General features: G+C 31.6%; 1 protein-coding gene across 2 annotated transcripts; it reads left to right on the forward strand.

Moving 5' to 3' along the window:
* Nucleotides 1-383: 383 nt before the first annotated feature.
* Nucleotides 384-17256, forward strand: LOC134700896 (uncharacterized). 2 transcript variants are annotated; one of them, XM_063562049.1, is made up of 16 exons: nt 384-580; nt 1992-2031; nt 3874-3979; nt 5740-5833; nt 7105-7207; nt 7715-7797; nt 8560-8654; nt 10136-10159; nt 10612-10666; nt 11069-11166; nt 12011-12040; nt 12390-12496; nt 12859-12924; nt 14174-14220; nt 14817-14968; nt 16413-17256. In XM_063562049.1, the coding sequence occupies exons 3-16, from the start codon at nt 3958-3960 to the stop codon at nt 16640-16642; spliced, it is 1206 nt and encodes a 401-aa protein (XP_063418119.1). In that variant the 5' UTR covers nt 384-580; nt 1992-2031; nt 3874-3957; the 3' UTR covers nt 16643-17256. The 2 variants fall into 2 exon arrangements, with proteins under 2 accessions (XP_063418119.1, XP_063418118.1); XM_063562048.1 differs by lacking the exon at nt 1992-2031.
* Nucleotides 17257-18428: the final 1172 nt, after the last annotated feature.

Here is an 18428-nt window from a genome sequence, read left to right on the forward strand (position 1 = left end):
TTCTTACCTCTAATATTTTTTTTTTAGTATTTCATTAATCTTAAATAATTTAGATGGGACTTATTTTATTATTTTTTTTTATTTATTTTTTTTGGTGGGGGGAGGGCGGTCCTTTTCTGCAACCCGACGATATGAAACACGAATATTTATCGATATTTTTTACGGTTTATTGACAGTACAATTTTGATAACATGCTCCATATGCATATTAATTCAGATATTCTTTTTTTAGTGCGGAGTTTGTTTTTCTTTTGCTGTTTTATAATGCATTTAGTTAGTAGCAGAACCAGTCGACAAGTTAGCAATTGTTATATTTTCCACGAAAATAACTGTCAATCATGGTTTCTTAAGAGGATACAAATTAATTTTATCTTTTCAGTCGGAAGCATTTAAGCTTTACATGCTTATCATATGACAAAGTCACATGACTGGCTGTGAAAAAATACGTATGTGTATCAATGATAGTGACTGCACTTAAACTGATTGACACCTGTGCAATTTATCCGAGAAAATAATAAATTTTAGAAAGAGACTCATAAGAAATACGTGTAAATACAGTACTGCGGTCAACTTCGAAGAAGGTAAGCGTTAAAAATATCTAATATGGGAACTATTACAGGGTTAAGTTTAACTATTGCTGAATATTTCCAGATTAAATGTATAACAGATAATTTATGGATGCATATTCCGATGATTATTCCTACTTGAAAATATAACTATGTCAAATGCTTTATTCAGTAGATAATAAAATCAATAATAAATTAATTGATATTTAAATATGAACTATTTCATTGTTCAAAGCTGAACTGAATAGAGCTAGAATTGTCTTATTTATTCTATTCTTGACACAAAGATTTAGCTACAAGAAAGTGCATGATACTAAATGACAATTCCCGCTAGATATGTTTATAAAAAGTTAATTATTTAAAAAAAAAAAGTCAGGAACCAGGGGCCTGTTTATCGGAACTGTCCTAAGATCGGTCCTAAGAATTTCTTAGGACAGAAGTTAGGATGAAGTTAGGACCGACTTACGACACGTCTCAGCATGCACATCGAAGCTATCTTAGGAATATCTTAGCTAGGACGTCCTAACTGATGTCTTAAGTATTGGTGGAAAAGAAAATACATTCCGAATATGAAAAAAAATAATTTTGATATCATACATGTATTTTATCAATAATTTTATTTCAAATATGGTTAATTAGAATCTAATAACTAATATGTAGTTTTGAATTAAAGGTAATAAATGTTATTTGTAAAATAATTGTACATTTAAACTGTATGACACAAAAATAAAAAAAATAACAAACTACCTGTAAACAAGATATATAATACGTAAAAATCATAACATATTTTTGGGTGAGTTGAATTCGGAGTGTCACATTTTCATTCTTTTACAGTTCAAATGTAAATCTCGTGCATTATTTATATCATTACGGAGAATTCCAACTATTTTTACTACTGCTTTAAAAATAATACGCGTGAAAATGAACAAAAGACGAAATTCGAATGTATCATAAAGTTAGGACCATCCTATGACCATCTTAAGACACCTAAATTGGTATCCTAAAGTTAGGACAATTCCTAGGATTTTCCTAAGTTGTGACATGTTTGATAAACCCATTTAGGACTAAGATGTGTCCTAAGTTGGTCTTAGGACACGTCCTAATCCTAAGAGAGCTTCGATAAACAGGCCCCAGGGGCCGTGTCAATGAAAGTATCCTAGGATATGTCCTAAGATAGCCTGGTATCCTGGCCCGATATCTAGCTGCGCGTCGCCAAGATTAGCCAGGACCCCAGGCTAGTCTTAAGATAGGTCTTAGGACATTATTTAGGATGTTCTTAGGACGTGTCTGAGACATGTCTTAGGATGTAAAACAAAGCTGTCTTAGGACCGTCCTAACTACGATGGTCCTAGGACCATCCTAACACATTTATTTAATTGGAAATATATGTAGAGATTTGTATGACATAGATTGAATTGTATTTTAGAACCTATATGTAAAGAGAGGGAGGATGACTCTTATCACAGGTATTTCACACAATATTTTTTTTACTATCCATACGTGCCCAAGTGAAAAAAGAAGAAGGTAATTACCTTCGACCTTCTTTTTTCACTTGGGCACGTATGGATAGTAAAAAAAATATTGTAATCGACTAGCAATGGATTGTTGAGACTTGATATATGTTTATACATTGTAGAATATTGTAAATAAATTAAAAAAAACAATAAACAATATTTTTTTTAGTGAGGTACAAAAAAGGGGGGTCCATGCCCCAAATACCTGTGACTCTTATATAGAAAACAATTAACGCAAAATAAAAGTTAAAGTTTTTACGGAATACTAATAAATACGTTATTAAATACGATAAAAGGTATAAATGAATTTAATACGAAAACAAAAGTAAATGGTCACAAAACTTTGTGATATTCGTGCTGCAATTTTAGTACATAAACTAGTTTTTTCCTTAGGTCCACTCGATTTCATTACATGTATCGAATCAGAATTAGGTAAAAAAAGAAGTAAACTTTTTCCCATATTTGAATTTTTTGAAATATGTTGCTCATGCTGATAGTATTGTTTAAAGGATTCAAAAAAGGCAGCACGGGAAAACATATTATAATACAATTAAATCTTTAAGGTTTATGTACCCTTCTGCAGCAATTTTTGTACGAATTTTTCAAACATCAATTGTATCAAAACTGCAGATAAAATGAATAATAGAGACAAACCATTTTGAACATAATTTATACTAGGGGGAAACTTGATGCAAAGCATTATTACTTACTGTTGCATTGCATTTAATAGAAAAAGAGTACTTTGTGGCAAATAAACCAAGATTTTTATAGAAAATCCACAGCCTTTAATTAAGAGATTTTTGTTATAAAATTTGAAATATAGATTACTCCCTTGCTTTTCTATGATGTGCTAGTGTTTATTTTTTTACAAAAAGTTCTATCCAACCTGTAAATTCCAAAATACCTGGTGCAGAGTAACTAAAGTCGAGCCGCCCGGCACCCTAAAAGGTGTACTTGATTTGGTCCATATTTGTATTTGTTCTAACCAATGACTACATGAATAAACTTGTTTTAAGGAAATCAATGCTAGCACTGCATGCAATAATCCTATATCTATTGGTCATCAAATTGCCAAATATGATAGAACAAGGATAAAGGCTGTGGATTTTCTATAAAATTTCAATATGTTTAGCATTGAAGCAACACAAGGGTACATAATCCTTAACAAACATTAAACGATTTTTTTTATTAATTTTATCTAATGATAGTTTAATATTGTATTAGTATTTTTAGTATTGAGTTTATGCCATATTTGTTGTTTTTATTAACGTTTAAGGACTATGTAATCTTTAGGACTATCCTAAGACACCTAATTGTATATCCTAACTTTTGGACCAAATTTAGGACGTATCTTATTTTAGGAGACTTTCGTTAACCCGACTTAGGACTAAGACGTGTTCTAAGACCATCACTGGTTGTATTTTGTGGCTGTGTTTAATTACTTTGTACATAATTTATGCAGTTGTTTTTTCGTTTGGATTGTTTAACATGTGTCATTGTGGAGCTGACAATGTGGTATGAATCAATGGGCTTATATTTATAAACTTAACATGCTTGTGCTTTCTGGAGAAATCTGTATAAAAACAGTACAGAAAATACACACACACACACACACACACACACAACATAATTTAACGATGAGGTATAATAATGCAAATAACATTCAATAAACTAAAGGATAGTAGGATTAGTATAAACACCATGAGTCGATACTTAAAGGATTTTTTTTACAACAAATAAATATTCTTCAAATTGCATTTTTCAATAGTTTAAGAACGTTATACTTTTTTCCAGATTTAAGTCATTTAAAGTACTCCTTTAACGATTCCGGTTTTTGAGAAAGACGGGACACATTGGTGCTCTACTTTGTCATACACTATGGCACGGATCGTCACTGAAGGTAAAGAATTAAGAAATAATTTTTGACTGTGTCCTTTGCTGTTTTCGTTTATTTCATACACTTCTTCTTTGATGTGGCCTCATCGAAAAGCAGGTAGAAAAGTACCTGCCACTAGTAAACGTGGTCACGAGTCTAACTCAAATATTAACATAAATTTTATGACCACAAAAGAGAGCTTGGGATTGATTTAGGGAGTTTTGGTCCCAACAGTTTAGGAATAAGGGGCAAAAAAAGTCCCAAATAAGCATTTTTTCTTGTTTTTTGCACCATATCTTTATAGTATAAGTCAATAGAAGTCTATGAAATTTCACACAACGTTTATAACCACAATAGGAAGGTTGGGATTGATTTTGGGATTTTTGGTCCCAACGATTTACATTGTAGGAATAAGAGGCCAAAAGAGTCCAAAAACAATTAAAATTTGTTTGATTTCATCAAAAAATGAATCGTTGGGGTTCTTTGATATGCCGAATCTAACCGTGTATTTAGATTCTTAATATTTGGTCCTGTTTTCCAATTGGTTAACATTAAGGTCTAAAGGGTCCAAAATTAAACTTAGTTTTATTAAAAAAAAATGAATTCTTGGGGTTCTGTGATATGCTGAATCTAAACATGTACTTTGATTTTTTATTATGGGCCGAGTTTTCAAGTTGGTCCAAATCGGGGTCCAAAATTAAACTTTGTTTGATTTCAACAAAAAATTAATATATGGGGTTCTTCAATATGCTGAATCTAACAATGTATTTAGATTTTCAATATTTGGCCCAGATGATCAAATTGGTCCACATTGATGTATAAAGGGTCTAAAATAAATATTATTTGATTTTATCAAAAATTGAATTCTTTGGTTTCTATGATATGCTAAATCTTACCATGTATTTAGATTTTGGATAAGGGATCATAATAGGTAAATGTCGAATTTTAATTTTTTTTTTTTTTTAGGCCACATTCATTCTGTGTCAGAAAACTACGTGGTGACTCGTTGTGTCAACTATTTAATCCCAACTATTTGCACTGGTTTTATCTTTTTGTAATTTCATAAAACGTATTGATTTCTGTTTTGAATACGAAAAATACTAAAACTTAAAGATCTTTGGTATATGTATATAACTACTTTATATCAAGAATATGTCACCGAATATACATAGATACTACAGTTCACTTATTGCTTAAAATTATGTTCGGAAATAGGTTGAACATTCATCATCAGATTTCAGGAAACAATCTTAATTACTTCAAGTAATGCCTACGTAGGCGTTAGCTTATTGTCTAGTACAAACTTTTAAAAGTCTTATTTCACTTATTGCCGCTAACCTATATAAGCAATTGAAAATCTGGCGGAAGATGTTTCCCTTTAGATTTTTCATACCTTTAACATCGGCCGTTTCTTGTTGTTGCAATAACTATTGAAAACATCAAGAATTTCAAATATGGCTTTTTAAACTATATGTAACGAAATTATGAAAAGAAAAGTTGGGGTTAGCGGACACATTATTTTGATGGCAACATTATGATAAAATCACAGGATTCTGAAAAGCTGGAAAAAATTTCAAAAACGAGAGGTGGTAACACCCTTAATTGGATAACTTTGCATAGAAGACCATGTAACGCACATAAATAACAAAAATAGTTTGTCATTAAATTACATTTACACTAAATCACATATATATATATCTAGGATAATGATAACTACATTTCGAAATATATGTCGTGCTAGCATACATCATGTAATATCTTTTTTTTTTAAATTTTTATTTTAGATATTGAAGCAGTTATACGACATTACCATAGAATCGGATATACACACACAATAATTTGTCATCTTTTAAACCAGCGACATGCTGTTCCTATGAAGTAGGTAACATTATTTTTGTTTTTGAAGCTACAATCTTGCTATCTGATTGGTTAGGCATCCGTTGGAAATAACACCCGGACGCAACTAAACCATTAATATTCGCGAATCAAAAACATTATTCAACTATGTGAAGCAATATGTGTACATGTCCATGACAGAAAATAATAATATGAGTAGTATAGTCGATTTTGTAGTAAAAAAAGTTAACAAAAAATTAAACAAAATAGTATTTTTTCTTCAATGCACTGTATTTTTGTCTTTTACCCCCAGCAAAATGATAGTGACTTTTGTTTTCCGTTTTTCTTTTAAATTGTCGAAGAGATGTGCCTGCTAAAACACATGCTTTATAAGCAATCATACTGGTTATCTTAGTCAGTGTAACCAAGATATGTGTAACAACAGTTTGTTGTTTCCAAGATGACAATATTATATACTATTATTAGGCTTTGTTTCCCCATCATTATTCACTAAAAAATGTTAACTTATACTGCACCTTACCAATAGTGTTCTTTCAATGTCATCTTTCAGAGTAAGTTATGAGTACGATCGATCCTAATTCATTCATCAATTAAATGATACACGTGGTTGTTTTACAAATAGTCTAACGTAAATACAAAAAAAAAAAACCACCAGAGAAACACTCTGAACAGTAATTGAAACTTTTCTCCCCAAAAAGAATGTATAGATCTCATTTCTCTTTTATTAACAAGTATGAACCTGAATATTTCGATTTTTTTTCGAATAATTACATTAGATGTATGTTTCATTATAATACGTTATTCTGATTGGCTAACAGCACATGACATGTTATTCCGTAAACAATTGCATGAGACAATAACATTTATCATGCATGATGACACGAGGTCCCACAATAAAGTGCACAGGTGAATTAAATAAAACTGGATAAAAATCGTGTTTTCATGATCCTACATGTAGCTAAAAAATGTAATTATAAGTATTGAATGCTTCTTTTTGTAACTTTATAGGGTTGTAAAAGCGTTGACCGCTTCCTCGCTTCATACAAAATGTACTTCGGTCAACGCTTTTACACCCCAATAAAATTACAAAAAGAAGCATTCAATTCTTAAATGTTTTGCACATGATTTTAAACCGTTTCAATAGCACAAATGATAAATTCTAATATTCCGACCTGGGTTATAAACTTGATTGCTTTTGCAAAGACACTTATAGGTCAAAGAAAGAAAAAAACCCTGAAATGCTTCATAAGAGTTGTACTTATTGATTGTGTAAGGCTTTCTTTATTTTCAAGATATGAATATCTGAAAAGAAAGGTGTTACCAAGGTTAGGACTTAACAATAGAAGAGGAGTTTCAAAGTTGACAGATTTTGATATTGTGTTATCTACTATTGAGGTATGCCTGTACGATTTTGTTTTAGATAAGAGTTGCAGTATTGTGCTTCCGCAATCGACATTTTAACTTGATGGGTCAATCTGAAAAACTGTTTTCCCAATTGAAAAATTCAGTACGCATGTCTTAAAATGTTGTGCAAATTTAAAAAAAAAAAGCCTTATAAAAACTGCTAGGACGTTTTCACTTTGTTGACTGTTTGAACACATGTTGAAGGTGTGCGTGTCGTCAGAGATTTGATTTTTTATAAATATTTGCTCTTTAAGGAGTGAATTGAACTTTGTAATTTTGGTGGTAAAAGCGTTTAAATGTTAAAGTTATTTTAGAATTGCACTTTCCATCTACAGGACATCAATTGTGTCTTTCAGACAAAGAAAGTCTTAAATTGACTTTGTTATAATATAGGGTGTAGTGCGGGGCATTATTTTGTATAGTTTGATAACAAAATTTAGCTTACACACGTATTATCTCACTGATATTTAATTATGTTATTATTTGTTTAAATTGCAGAGGGAAATGGGTTTGAAAGAGGATATCAGCATTGCAGACATGCATCATCGTTTGAAAGTCAATTATGGCTTTGTTGTCAGACGGTAATCTTAGACTACTTCGTTTACTATTTATCTATTTGAGTGTTTATGACTGAAATATTCGTATATTCGTAGTTTGTTCTTTTAGTTATCATCGCACATCATTGGCAATACATTGATATTAAACATGAGACGCACAAGACGGTTGTGTAGTTATCACATTTTGCTTTTGTTGACTTGCGATAAATCTCTCATTTGACTAAATTGAGGTTATGATTTACTTTTCTCGTTGCTTAGGAATAGAATAAGTTATATTTTTCATAACCAAAAAGAAAGCGAAGTTCAAAGGGAAAAACGAGTTTCACGTTTTAGCAATCATGAAAACAAACGTAGATCACTATTTTTCTAATGCATAAGCGACAACTTGACTTGTTGAATGAGTCATATGAATGTGAGAAGTAGGGTTGTATATTTTATCAAACAAAAAAAATCACTTTTCAAACAGACATTGCCATTCCACATTACACCATGCATCTTGGAGGAACTCACTTCTCATATATGTACTTATGAAATATATTAACAAAACGTATAATTAAACAAATGATATATACTAGTATATATAGATATAGGAAGATGTGGTGTGAGTGCCAATGAGACAACTCTCCATCCAAATAACAATTAAAAACAGTATAGTTATCTTATATAGTTCACATTAAGCATATTAAGTGGACACGTTTCACGAACAGTTGCATTACATTCTATGTAAAGTTTTGCTTGTCCGTTTAGAATGATGATTCTTTTTTCTTCTGTATCAAAAACATATAGGAGCCTTGTCAGAAGTATTGTAAGAATCTTAGATCCCATTGGCACTGCTAACAGGAAGGGTAACAAGTTAAAGCGACGCTGTTATATAAGCAAAGGTAATTGATACAGTCTCCTATCCTGCATTATCATTATGAATTTTAATTTAGATTGGAGAGTGGAGTCTAAATAAAAAACGTTGAAAATTTTATTAAAAAAAATGTTTGGAAGCTATTCAAAGGATACAGTTTTTTGTTAAAGTATCTGAAATTTGTCTTTTGATCTTTTTTTAAGCAGAATGTCACTGTGTATGGGCAATTCCATGCTTGTAAAGTGTACATGTCGATCTAGCCGGTATAATTTGACCTTGACCTCATTTTCATGATTCTATATGTTTGTGTTTTTGCGGTCTGGTTTTAATGAACTTTAATCAATAGGTCAACTATATTTGGTGTACGGTAAGGAATAATTGTAAGGTCTACATGTTTGTCTGGCAAGATTTAACTGACATTGACCTCATGGTCGGGGATCCTTAAAATGTTAGGTTTATATGTGATACTTTTAGTAAATCTATTTTTTCTTTAAGACCAAAAAAAGAAAAAAGGTACATTTTAACAAAACGCAGTTGACTAACTGGTCGAACAACTCATGTTCTAAACCCCTGCTGAATGCCATTGGCGATTGCTAAATAAATTGATCGCAAGATGCAACAACACAGAAAACAATACACTTGCGGCAAATATGTTATACCATGTACAAACATGAGGTGCAAAATATTTGTACACCAGATCCGGATTTCGACAATAAATGTCTCTTCAGTGAAGTTAGGGATGAAACGGTATTTGGTCGGCCATATAATTTACCTCAATTTAGGATAGACTTTTGAACTCAGAATTTTTAATTCTGACAAAAATATTTACTAAATCGATCATTTTTCGATGAAATAAGGAAAAATGATACAGTTGATTCTTAGATATTTGCTCTTAAATGCATGTAGGTTACATGTATATCTTAAGCTATAATTACGAGATTTCTCATCATAATAGAATTCGATTTAATATATAATAAAAAAATAATGAATAAACATTTTTTTTTCTTAAAATGCATAACTAATAACTATTCATAGATGTTTTTGTGAATTTTATTTTTTCACCTACTGTACTTGTAAAAATGAGCAAAAATGTAATTTGCCAGGTTGGTATGTGAGCTTGCTCAATAAAGGATCATTTGTTTTACATGCATTGGCGCTGTTGAAAATCGCATTTATCTACAGATACTTAAAAAAGACGCATATTGTGAGAAAAAAATCTGTTTTTTTACATAAAATTTCGCCTGGACTTTTGCTAAGATTGTTAGTTAAACTACATTCGCTTGAACTTTAATGATACATATCTTGGCATAAAACAGTATTTTTGTTATACATATAATATTATCACTAAAATTCAAGCGACTGTGGTTAAACCCATCTTCGCTAGCCAAGGGTTACGATCCACTCCCGCGTGAAGAGAGCGAGAGTGGATCATAACCCTTGGCTAGCGAAGATGGGTTAAACCTTGAAATTGAATCACTTTATATTTACATATGATATCAAATATTTTAGGACCCAATTGGATCTGGCATTTAGGTATGTTTCTAATATGTTGCATAATGTTCCAACTTACATAATCTTACACACAAACAAAAAGACAGACACACTATGAACAAGCGTTCAGTGAGACAAATGATTATTTATAAATGTCAATAACAATCATACTTATTGACTGTTTCCTGTTTGGGACGATTGTTTGGTGTTCGGGCGGGTGGAGCGGGATAGATTTTCCCGTATTTAATTCTTAGTTTAATCAACATCTAATACTTACTTCATATTGCCGTCAGGATATGATTTTCACTTCGTACACATTTGTTTCCTGCATTTTGAGATGCAAGATATTCATTTGTATTATGTCTTGTGCAAAGTCTTTACATTTTGTTCCGGAAATTATAAGATATTGAAACTGCATGAATACTAGAATTAATTTGTATGTGAAATTTTACAAAATGCTTTGTAGAATCCTTATTTTTAATTAACATTTTCAGACCAATACGATAAATTGTCACCATTTGGAATATGTATCACTGGATGCATTGATGGGTATGTGTGATAATAGTTTTACCTATGTGTTTGTATGAATAGCAGTTGACACATGTCTTTTTAAAATATTCAAATGTAACACATGTTCATTTGCAAGATTTTGATTGTTTGATGAAAAGTTTGGATGTACAGTTATACAATTGGTTGTTTTATCCCTTATGAATAATGGTAAATGTACTAAAATTGCAGAAAAATATTAAATAATTTAAACTGCAAAACATTCAATTTGTTTATTAAAACTGTACATTTACTAAGTTTGTGCAAAAAAGTACGCCTACAGATAATTTGACATATCAAAATAATTTTCTTACATAATATAAATATTAGAAAATAAACCTCAGAGCGACTGGACAATGAAACTCTTCTTCATGTCGTATTGTTCAAATTCTATACTCCTTTCAGTTTTTCACGATACATGATTTGGCTTAAAGCTGGTGTAACCAACAAGCAACCAAAGCAAATAGCTGCATGTTTTCTGCAGAGTGTTGAAGAACGGTCAGGTTTGTATTTGTAAATATCTTGATCTCTAGATGTTACTGTTGTTTATACCGAAATGCTTTATGTTGTAGTCGGTAATAATTTTACATAGTTTTCAATGATATTAACGATATATGATAAATATTACATTCGGAATTTAATGTTCATACTTTTATTTATAATCTGTATCTAATTATGTAAATAAAAATCCGGATTGCCATTGAGAAAAGTAACCATGTCATATGGAGTAAAAAATTCGTGAAGGTGACATTCTATTTTTACTGGTTGTTTATTTTAAACTGTTAACCAGTCTAGGTGAAGTTATAAACAATCTAGTCAACACGTGGGGTAATACATTACGTTAAGTGTTGCTTTTGCTATTTAATGGCTGATAAGTATCAATACCATGATGTCCGATTGGTTATGGTCATAAGATAGTCTTTAAAATCAGCATACCGTCTGTTCCATGTTTTCAATTACTTGTATTTTACACACAAGAGAAATAATCTGTGTGCTTCAAATTTCCCTTATTAAGCAAGATATAGACAGTTGATAGAGAATGAACGTACTAAATTGATATTTATAATCAGTGTCTAGATTTTCACAAATAAGGTGGTATAGAGGTGCCCTGAAAAATAACTTTTAAAATAAAATTTCGGCTTACAAGGTACACCGTTGGTACTTCGGACCTACCTATTTCAAAAATGAGCAACCGTATAAGTTTTGATGGCAAGATTTATTTACCATCACCCCTCTTTTATGAGTATACCCATGCTATTTCCCTCATTAGAGATGATTAAAACACATCTAATATTATGAAGCTCATTTCTAAATTCAACATTGTAATTGTAAGCATTTTTTTTCCAGCTTGTCCACATATTGTACGTGCAGATGCAGGTAATTTGTGTTGTCTAGTAGCCATTCAGGCAACTTCCAAAATAGTTTTTGTTTTTTCTTACTAAGTTTAATGCGTCAAATAATTTATCGACATACAATTGTTATTTTTATTATGAATTCAAAACAAAATGGATAAAAACACTTTTATTACGGTACTAGAATATTCTAGAAAGAAGTATCATGTGGAAAGGATCTAGCTTTACGAGCAAAAAAAATACTCTTTCCTACATAATTGCTTGATTTCGTATTTATTCATTTAATTATATATGTGATTTGTTTTACTAGTATAAAACCGGATTCTACATTGAGTTAGTATTAAACAAAATAAAACTACAATGTATTGACACAGGCACTGAAAATGTGACAGTTGCTGCTATGCAGAATATGCTCAGAGAAAACAATAATGATTCCATGGCGGACAACTCGTTTGTGTATGGAAAATCAACACACAACCAAGTAAGTGTTTGTCCTCTGTCAAACTGGTTACACTTTTTGTAAATTTATTAGCATGCAAAATCGCATTAAATCTTAGGGAACGACCATTTAACTGGTGGTGGTGATTAGGGGGTATGTAATTTTATTCTGAATACAAATTTTCTGCATACCTCTTAAATGTTAAATTTGAAAAACTATATTTGACTGATAGTGTCGAATTACTAAAAAGAATCTAACTGGGGAAAGAAAACCATACCGCCGGTTTGACGTTTGATAATTACTCCCGCCTGAACAATAGAATTTCAGAAGTAAGCATAATTCTTAAACTCACTACATGCTCGATTTTAATATTAAGACAATAATTATTAACACGTCTAATTTAGAGAATTGAAAGATGGTGGGGAACTCTAAGATCAAAATGCACAGACCGATGGATAAACCATTTCAAGGTAAATATAGTTCAATCATTAAAAACAAATTGGCAAATACGTAAGTGAAGATAATTTTATCAGTGTTTACCAGAACCGAACTCTCTTCGAAAAGATAAAGATTTCCTTAAGATCACTCTTAGTTTAGCTATATCTTTAATATGGGACTAGTATGAAATAAGCTGCAGACATATTTGCATATTCTAAAAGATATATGCCATTCCTAAAAAAAATTACGCACATTCATTGAGCATACTCGAGTAAAAACCATTGACTAATTCTCGACTGTGACTCCTATCCTTTATATGTGTAAGCTTACCGTTTCTTATCGACTTGTGTATGGTAAAAACTATCATTTAAGGCTATTGTATGGTGAACATGTTAAAGGCGATCTTGTAGCGAATGCACAACCCTATACTGTGTTCGGTTTTTATAAGCCTGTCAACATTTTTGACGGGACGTTTTATGGTATACAACTGTCCGGCGTTAAAACTTGACACGCTTCTTAGTTAAATTAATCTAAAGATCTATATTCTTTTTAGTGATGATTCAAAATGTTGAGTTTTTTTTTTTTATTTAAAAAGGGAGGAGGTTTCATAATATATGTCGCATTGTATCTCAGAAACTATTTAAGATCATTGCATAAAACTTCACACACTTGTGACTTATATGAATCTAAAGATCTGTATACCTTGTGACGATTCTTTATTTTAATTTAGTTATTGTATTTTTATTGAGCTTTTTGGTTAAGTTTATTTTTTATTTTTTCCCTTCTGTCTCTTAATTAAGCTTTCTACTGATCTCTTAATATAAGAGGAATAAAGGAATGAGTCAGGATATACTTTGCATGACTTCCTGTTCAACATCTGTGTTATTCCAAAAACATTTATTATGGTATTTTTTTCATAAGACGACGGGCGTATCATGCGCTCGTGGTGCAGCTGTATATTATTTTTCTACAATATCTTATTTTGCGGAGGAGTGAAATGAAGAAGTCAATGATCAAAAATAACCGCCACGTTTTTAATGATCCTGTCATAATCAAATGGCCTGTGGTTTAGTCGCTGTCGTTGGTTCATGTCTGAGATAATTTTTTTTAATAGTGGGCGAAATGAAAATGAGTAGGTGTAAGGGTAGTGTTATTTTTTGTTCCGATAAGGAACCAGGAAGTAGTTTAGCGCAAACATATTATGAGATATGCATACTTTCGTTAGAAATCATGATGAATATAGTTAACCTTGATTTTTCCACCCATTTCTTGTTTTTGCAGAAACTTCAGGCGGAAGGAAATTTTGTGGTAGGAAGTAAGCTACACAAGTACGTATAAAAAGTCTGAGAAGCCTAAATTCATTAACAAATATAAATTCAATTTAAAAGAAAATGTCGAGGTGCACCTTTTAAAAATGAAGATAGTGTAGATACTCGAAAACAAATTGTCCCTCAAATGTATACATGACGTGAAGGCATTTGTAATTGCGAATTGACAACAACCCGACAAATGAGCAGACAACAGCCAACAACCACCAATGAACCGCCAACACAACGAGAAAACCCGCACTCGCAGACGGGCTCTAGATGGGCCTTAAAAAATGAAAAATGATAGCAATTGTTGAGAAATTGCACCTTGTCTAATTTTGGATTCCACGTGATGTCTTGAACCATATGAAAGTTCACATGAGTTGCCAAACTTTGCCTTTAATTTTGTTGTAACTAGTTCAAAGCAGTCGTGACAAAAATACACTGATGCGGTTTTTGATAATATATTTGTAAGCATATGTCCAACTTTCTATGCATTGTAAACGACACAAAATATGGTTCTTCTAAGTACTATAAATCCATAAAGATCCGGTAACTCGGTATATGCATTCATGGTACATTTGAATGCTGATTATTTTTTTATCATATTTTTATAGATGTCTAGTGCAGTTCTGCTACCTTAGTTTGATAAGAACGGAATTAGAAGAGGTTAAACATTCCTGGAACCACCACAGGATACGAAGACAGACTTTGGGAGATGTGGTTACTGGAATTCCAGATCTTCTTTATCATAATCCTGAGCTATTACGTAAGATACTGAATTTTCAATGATTCAAATGTTCAAAAGAAAAGATTATAAATTACTCGGAATTCAAGCATCTAAATTCTAATTCTTTAACTCAAACGAGCATAAAATAATTATCAAATAACCACAAACTCTTACATGGGAGACGCCACTTGCAGAAAAAGCGAACATTTTATTGTAAATATAAGTATACTTTTAAATATCGTTAAAAGTTCATATAAATACACAGCTATTACATAAGCAGTTTCCCCTTACTTGTGGTCCACAAATCTGAAAATAAATAAAATGATTAATAATATTATTTATTTGGCAAAATGCTACTGTACATTCTGACTGCAATGGGTCGAACAAGCATTAGCCTTTCAAAAAGGGCTAGTCGACTCTTAACTGATGAAAATGGAAAGTGCTCTCGCTTTGTAGATTAAATCATTTACTAGAAAAGCCACGTGCATCAATCAACAAATTTTACCACACACATGAGGTCATGAAGTAGTATATATCGTTTAACGTTGTTCTTTACGAAACTCCAGAAGATTCGACTATTTATAGATAAAAGTCACCTATGTACCAATATCATGAATGATTAATGCACAAGCAAAATCTAACTGCTAAAAAAGATGGAAAAATCCGATACTCTACGGGATTGAAGGACATTTACTACGTTTGGATTGTCCTAAAAAACCAATAAACTTTGATTATTCACGTCTCGTAATATCTTCCAAGAAAAATTCACGTCCATCGTTCAATTCTTAATATCGATAATGACTTTAAACCACACGAGGTCACTCGTGCATAAACTCAATATCCCATTCTAACCGACCTAGGCTAGTATAATTAACCAAACACGTGTTAACTATGAACAAATAACATTTTACATGTTCGATTATGCACGACTTTGATAAGTACATTTATTTAATAAGTGAACATTTATGATATACCATCAGTCAATTAGTGGTTGTCATTCTTACTATTCGAATTTGTGCTGATATTATATCTAAATACAACTCTAGTTGATGTATTCTGTAGACAAAATTTATCAGCAAATACTCGAGAAAAAATCATGGAATAACTTTTATAGAAATTGGACGAGAAGTACAATGTACTTAAAATCGTTGTATGTTAATTGTCCAGAATCGGATACTGGAGACCATGCAGTTCTTCGTTTTCATATGTAGTCAAATTCCTATGTATTAAAATGTTACTCTTATACTAATATTTATTTGTCAATTCACACCATAAAACTGGCAAAACAATTGTTAAGCTAACGAAATAAGAATAAACTGAATTTATATATTCGAAAAAATATGAGGTGTTTTTTAATGTCAATGTAAACTTAGATTAATAGACTTTATCAAATGGAATGTGACAGCATTAAAAGGTATTTTTTCGGTTAGACACTTAAGAAATTAGGATAAAGTATAATTTCTGCTGGTGGCTCTTTTTACAGATAATCCACAGTGTAGAGATTACGCACATGTCGTGCAAGTGGATGGTGAAGAGTTCCGTTTTCTCAAACAAAACTGTGCATGGGACAATGAAATCGATTCAGACTTTGCTACTTTAGCAAACGCAATGTGTGATACTAATAACATAACGAGAGTGCCATCTTCAGCTGCAGAGGCAAACAATCTGTATCTTTCTCTAAAATTAACTTTAGAACCTTTATTTGATAATTAAAATCTTAAATTAGCACCCATTGTTGATGCCCACCTCTTATAATTGTAATAAATTGATTGAAGATTTCTAAAACTTCTCAAAATGAATTGACTCAACTGTGGGAATTAAAGTCATTCAAGGATATTCTTATGTTATGATATTGTAATAATTATATTTATTCATGTTGGCCTATTTTGTTTTGTGTGGCCTGATAGTTGTTTACAAAATAATCTTATTACTGTGCAATTTAGAAATTACTGGAACAATCATTCCAGAATGTTGACGAGAAACGAATTAAACATCTTATGTTATTATTATCACACATTGCATTTGCTAAAGTAGCAATAATAAAAGATGCGTTATTTAAACTTTTTACAACTTCTAGAAACTTCCGTTTATCAGTTTTCCAGTGACAACTATTTATATACAGACAATAAAGTTAAAATGCAGACATAGACATCGAATAACATTAATATTCTCAGCAGTTGGATTGAAATGTGTACTCTACGAACAACATCATACTAGATTGTGACCTTAGATTCTGATTGGATTCCCGAGAAGATTTCCGAATCTATAAAGAAACGATAAAAGACATATATTTTGATAGTCAAGTTGACATTTTTTTTGTGTAATACTTCTTAATACTTCTTATAAACTGGTGTATAATAAATCTTCTTAAACTTTATTGATTTGTGTCTTTTGTTGGCTACAATTTAAAGGTGATTCTGGTCGTAACACTTATGCATTAACGCTGACCGAATAAAGCCAAAATTCAGTTTCAAAGTTGGTCCGTATAATGTTTAATTATCTGTATCAGGTTTGATGAACACCAATGGAATTTTATAAGTTGGACTCTGTGATAATAGCCAATCGCATAATTTGTGAAAATATTGACCTCGTATATTCAAGGAAGTTCGCTGCTCAGTTTAAATATAAATAGCTTTCGATGACACTAGTCTATATTGATAGGGGATCAATTGAGAAATGAATCAAAAAAGCAAAAAAATATAGGGGTCAATATAGCTGCTTATAATTATCTCTATCTATAATTTACTTTGCCCAGTAGTTTCAGAGGAGAAGATTTATGCAAAAGATTACTAAGATTTACGAAAAAATGGTTAAAACATGACTATAAAGGGCAATAACTCCTAAAGGGCTCAACTGACAATTTTGGTCATGTTGACCTATTTGTAGATCTTACTTTGCTAACATGTATTGTTTTTTACAGTTTATCTCTATCTATAATAATATTCAAGATAATAACAAAAAACAGCAAAATTTCCTTAAAATTACCAATTCAGGGGCAGCAACCCCACAACGGGTTGTCCGATTCATCTGAAAATTTCAGGACAGATAGATCTTGATCTGATGAACAATTTTACCTGCTGTCAGATTTGCTCTAAATACTTTGGTTTTTGAGTTATAAGCCAAAAAATGCATTTTACCCCCATGTTCTATTTTAGCCGTGCGGCCATCTTGGTTGGTTGGCGGGGTCACCAGACACATTTTTTTAAACTAGATACCCCAATGATGATTGAGGCCAAGTTTGGTTAAATTTAGCCCAGTAGTTTCAGAGGAGAAGATTTTTGTAAAAGTTAACGACGGACGACAGACGACGACGGACGTCAAGTGATTGGAGAAAAGCTCACTTGGCCCTTCGGGCCAGGTGAGCTAATAAAAAAAGCAAGACATATATATGTGCCCAGTTTTTTTTATACAAGGAGCTCCGGACCGGAGCACCCCAGAGATAACCGTAAGGTGTTTTTGGTGGTGTTCGCTGTTTCTCAGTCTAGTTTTCTTATTTGTG

Source organism: Mytilus trossulus, unplaced genomic scaffold (genome assembly GCF_036588685.1).
Source record: "Mytilus trossulus isolate FHL-02 unplaced genomic scaffold, PNRI_Mtr1.1.1.hap1 h1tg000187l__unscaffolded, whole genome shotgun sequence".
Taxonomy (NCBI): domain Eukaryota; kingdom Metazoa; phylum Mollusca; class Bivalvia; order Mytilida; family Mytilidae; genus Mytilus; species Mytilus trossulus.

What these genes read in the sequence shown, in the direction of transcription:
- LOC134700896 (XM_063562049.1), top strand. Translation starts at nt 3,958, where the DNA reads ATGGCACGGATCGTCACTGAAG. An exon ending in GGCACGGATCGTCACTGAAG is followed by an intron (nt 3,980 to 5,739) that starts GTAAAGAATTAA and finishes TTTTTATTTTAG; the next exon opens with ATATTGAAGCAGTTATACGA. An exon ending in GAAAATCAACACACAACCAA is followed by an intron (nt 12,497 to 12,858) that starts GTAAGTGTTTGT and finishes CGTCTAATTTAG; the next exon opens with AGAATTGAAAGATGGTGGGG.